General features: G+C 49.0%; 1 protein-coding gene across 1 annotated transcript; it reads right to left on the reverse strand.

Moving 5' to 3' along the window:
- Positions 1-2,951: 2,951 nt before the first annotated feature.
- TPBG (trophoblast glycoprotein) lies at positions 2,952-4,164 on the reverse strand (the record flags this gene model as incomplete). Its single annotated transcript, XM_084262226.1, has 1 exon — positions 2,952-4,164. One exon carries the CDS (start codon positions 4,162-4,164, stop codon positions 3,037-3,039), a length of 1,128 nt encoding a protein of 375 aa, XP_084118352.1. The 3' UTR covers positions 2,952-3,036.
- Between the last annotated feature and the right edge of the window lie 1,003 nt (positions 4,165-5,167).

A 5,167-nucleotide genomic window follows, 5' to 3' on the forward strand; every position in this document is an offset into this window, starting at 1 on the left:
AAATGGTAATCAATTGAAATTTAAGGTGTCAAAGCAGAGTAAGATTATAAAACATGCTTCAGAAAAAACCTTAAACTAATGTTATTTTAAGTATATGCTTCTTAACCAAGTTCTGAAGCACTTTGGGAGCTAGTTTTTTTAAGTCTCCTCCGAGTACCACTGTAACAATTTTGTAATAGGAAAGGAAAACAAATTTCAAGCACTGTTTATGGAAGGGTGTTTAAGATCAAATGCATCATACAATACACCAAAGCATTTACTGTAGGTCAAACACTGTAGAACATTATCCAACACAGTACTGACACGTGCTAAATTTTACATCCTAATAAATACACACGTAAGCAAATGGCAAAAAAACTTATTTTAAAGTAGCCATCACCAGGTTTATAATAAAATTCTATCACAATGACTTTCTATGATACAAAAATAATAACTTCTAGAATAATAGGTATCATACAACAGTTACACTTGCTCACTATACAAATACTCAGTCAATTGGTGAGAGTCTGCAACTAAAGTTGTTGCCTATCCTTACACAGCTCTATAAACACACGGCTGCTACATTAACACATCACAGATAATTGCTTTTACTGAAGTTACTGTAAAGTATTTGTTAACAAAACCCAAGAAATTGCCCAAGAAAAGGCTTGGTTTGTACATATTTTACCCATTATATTCTAGCAGCATCTTAAGCCAGGATGAAACTCTACTCCTTGTGGCACTGTACAAATAGGTGTAAATTGATAATCTCCGAAATGACCGATACAACAAAGCACACTGCATAGCTATTGTAAATTCTAGCTTCTTACATAAACTATCTTATTTATACCGAGTAGGAATGGTTTGCATAGTTGCACAGTAGTAGTTATTCACACTGGGGTGTTTACAGTATTCTTAAAATACGGGCAGATAAAATTCAGACCAGCAGTCTGCTTTTTTTTTTTAAGAATCCACAAACTTATGAATTAAGTTGTTAACCACATATTGCTCATACATTTAAATTACAGCAGGAGAAATAGGCTATCACTTAAGTTACATTAATTGTAAAATACACTGATATATCAGAACATTATTTCTGTAGGGTTTTTTTTTACTTCTGAGGGCAAACATATAGAACTACATTAAAAAGAAATCACTGCTATTAAATAAAGGCAATTTAAAGCAACAGAAAAATAGTCTGAACCAACTTATGCTACATGCTTTGTCTGAAGTTGCAAGGAAAGAAAAATGCATTTCAATACTACTGATGCCCAAACCAGATTATATTTCTTTTGATACTTTAAGGACTATTTTATATTTATGATCTCTTACCAAAAGCATATATCTGTGAGAAAACCATCACTTTTGAAAGCGAAAGGAATTAGCCAGTAATTCATAAAAATTTAGAGATGCTCAAGAGCTTTAAGTAACAGCGACCATGGAAAAAGCTCCACAGATAAATACTGAGATACCAATTCACATCACACTTTTACAATTGGTGTATTTTTTTCATTAAGAATCTAAAAATGGATTAGAAAAAGTGAGTTATTGGTGATCATTAGAAGGCTCTGGCTAACCATCTGAATATGTCACCAGAGTTGCATATTAAGTGATGCACTTCTGAAGTTTTTCTTTGCATGCTTTATCTATTTACAAGAAAATGCATTCCCAAGCAGGTAATAAGCATGAGTGACACACAGTACTGAAATGCACCTGCCATAAGCTTTAAGATACATGTAAAGTTCCACCAAATTACTCAATGTAGATCGCTACAGAACTTCACGAGTGCCCAGAAGTTAAAATGAAACAGTAAGCACCTAATTTATTAAGTGCTGCATGGATATACAAGCCTGAAGCTCACCGACTACACGACTGAGCTGCATTTCAATTTATTTCAGGACATGGAAGTATGGGGGGGTGTTATAATAAACAATTCCATTCATGTAAAATTTTCTTTAGCCTACAAACTCCACAATTTAATGAAAATATTTATTTATTTGGTTGAGAAGACCCTATATAAATTCTATCAGCATGTACCTCCCCAGCAAGGTGGACCCTGGCATGTCTCGATGTTCTGCAGCTGTTTTGAGAGAGCAGACTGGGGGGGTCTGCGCCAAGTGAAAGTGCTCTCATCACTGACTGGTGTAATTCTCTCAGCATATTTCACAAAACTGTCAAACATTTATGTCTCTAAGCTACACATTTGTATAAAAACGTTATTCGGATTACTACTGCAGGGCTATTACTTCAGAGACTATAAAGCTATCCACATTCTTAATGTCCATACGTTTCTCATTGAGCAGCAGACTTCAACACGACAGTTCTAAGACTGTTTATAGAATTTAACAGTTCAGATCAAGTTTAGATGCAGTTTATATAAAAACCCTCTTTTCATGTAAAGTGCAATCAAAAATAACTTCACAAAATAGTAAGAGACTTACTGAGATCATAAGTTTCCTAACATGTAAAACTATAAAGTATTTGTGCATGCTCACTATTCGATTGCCTTCTTTGTAACAGAGGACTTGTTAAAAGGAGTTAGCTTGATTTTTTTTTTTAAATCTCAAGGTAGTCTATGAAATTGAATCCTTGTCCTCACAATTCAGCTAAACAAGATCAAAATTGGCACAGAGTAACATAACAGGTTTTTTTCCCAAAAAGTTGAGGCAGCTTTTGTTGAATGGTGTCTGCATCGGTTTTGGTTAGTTTTTGTTGGGTTTGGTTTTTTTTTTTTTTTGTTATAAACTCTGGTGGCTTTGAAGCATCAGAGAGAATCCTTTTCTTTTGAAATCTTGAAAAAAAAAAATTCCCACAAGTACAGACAGGTAAGGAGGAAAAGAAGTAGCAGCTTGTTTCCTACATACAGCCCAATGCCATGCACAGCTGCCGAGCATCCTGAAACAAAACTGAACTTGACGTCACAGGGCGGCATATCCCCCCATGTTACAAGCACATCTGTGATTTTTCCGGTGAGAAGGAAGCAAGCACGAGGGTAAAAGCGTAAGTCTACTTTTCATGCATAGCTACTGTGCGCTGCCCCACATCCACAGCACTTTGTCAGACATCCGAGTTGGAGCTGAGGTTTGTTAACCTGGGGTCTGCATTGATCTCATATCTGTAGTGGTAACCCTCCATGTGATCCCTGCAGGCATCTCTGATGTTGTGCATCCACTTTTTGATTCCTTTTCGGTTCAAGTACAAAACCAGGAGGAAAATAGCTCCGATGAGAGCCAAGACTATCCCTAGGAAGACATACGAAGTCTGTAGCTGGGAAGGGAGGTCTACAGGCACAGAACAGTTCAGGTCCGAGCCATTTATCTTCAGCAGGGCTTTGCCCAACATTTTGTCGGGGTAGGCACAGGTCAAGGCTTCTTTGCCCTCCACCTGGTCGCTCTCCTTGAGCCAGGTTACCAGATCCTCAATGGCACAGTCACAGACCCATGTGTTACGGCCCAGGCTGATGTGCCTGAGGGCAGGCAGGCCACGGAACTGGGCCAGGGTGCTGTTCCTCAGCACGCCCAGGGAGTTGTTGCTGAGGTTGAGGCTCTGCAGCTGGCCCAGCCCCTGGAAGGAGACATTTCGCAGGCCCACCAGGGAGTTATTGCTGAGGTCCAGCTGCCGCAGGGCAGGCAGCGCAGCGAACATGCCGGCGGGCAGCATCAGCAGCCCATTGTCAGCCAGCTCCAGACGGCTGAGGTTGCGCAGGACTCCGGACTGCAGCATGGTGGCCAGGCTGAGGAGGACGCCGTGGTCACGCAGGGCCCCGCGAAGGGCCAGCTCCTCCAGCGGGCTGCCGGCCTCCCCGAAGACCTGCGGGCTGAGGGAGCCCAGGGGGTTGCCGCTGAGGTCCAGCTGTCGCAGGGCGGGCAGGGCCGCCAAGGCGCCGGCCTCCACGTCCCGCAGGTGGTTGCCGCTGAGGTTGAGGGCGCTGAGGTCGGGCAGGCGCTGGGCGGGGAAGGCGCCGGCCGGCAGGCGGGCCAGGCGGTTGCCGGTGATGAAGAGGTTGCGCACATAAGACGGCAGGTCGGGCGGTACAGCCGTCAGGTTCCTGTTCACGCACTTCACCGTCTTGGCCGCCTCCAAGCACTCGCAGGTGTCCGGGCACCTCCCAAGCTGCTGCGCCGAGCCGCAGCCCAGCAGGACGTGCAGCAGCAGCCCCAGGCAAAGCACGCCGCACCCCGGCATCGCGCCCGGCCCTGGCCCGCACACAACTTTTGCCTTCGGCTCTGGGCGGCGCGGCGAGACGGGCGGCGGCTCCCACCGGGGAACTGCCCGCTACAGGGAGCCCCTTCTCCGCGAGCAGGCGCTTTCCCTCCGGGGCTGGCTCGGCTCTGCTTCTCTCAGCGAGACCTGTGGCAGTGGAGGAAAGGGAGACGGCAGCGGCGGGGCGGCGCGGCTTCCCTTGCCCTCGCCCACCCGCCTCCCCACGGCGCCTCGCCTCCGCCCCCGACGCGTAGCTCACCCAGGCGGTCCCGGTCCCGAAACAGCGCCGGGCAACTCGCAGAGGAACAAGTTTTCCCCCACTTCCAGCTCACACCGCCTCCTCCCCGCCCAGCCGGCGGCCCCGCTGGCGGAGTAGGGAAGAGAGGGGAGAGCCTAACCCGCCGCCACCCCCTTACCCCCGCCCTCAGCTCCCCACCTGCCGTCCACACCCCGGGGCTCTGCCCTCAGCTCCGCGCCACGACCAGTGAAAACTCCCGCCCGCAAAACCCAGCCCGGAGCCTATCCCTGTCCGGCCCCTCATCTCCCGCTCCGCGTCCGGAGCAAACTCCGCGCCCACCCTCGCCTCTCCTGGCCCTGCCTCCACTGACAGGAGAAACCAACCGCCGCCCCGGCCGGGGGGGAGCCGACGGCCGCGCCCGCCCCGAGGGGCGGCCCCGCTGCCGCCCGTGCCCCGCCCGGCTCCCACCCAACGCCGGGGCCGGGCGAGTCTCCTCGGCCCCGCTCACTCCTCTCGTCCCCCGGCTCAGGTGGAGCTGCTGGAGGCTCACCTTGCTGCCGAGCGGAGCCGCTCCATGTGGAGCTCCCCTCCCCCGAGGGGAGAGCCGCCGCCGCCGCCGGCGAGCGCTGCCAGAGCCGCGAGCCCCCGTCCCCGCCTCGGCAGCGCCGTACCTGTGCTCGCTCCGACGCGGCGGCCGGAGTGGCGCCGGAGCCTGGCTGCCGAGGGCCGTTTTCCGCAGTTTCCCCG

Source organism: Gallinula chloropus (assembly GCF_964237585.1).
Source record: "Gallinula chloropus genome assembly, chromosome: 3".
NCBI lineage: Eukaryota > Metazoa > Chordata > Aves > Gruiformes > Rallidae > Gallinula > Gallinula chloropus.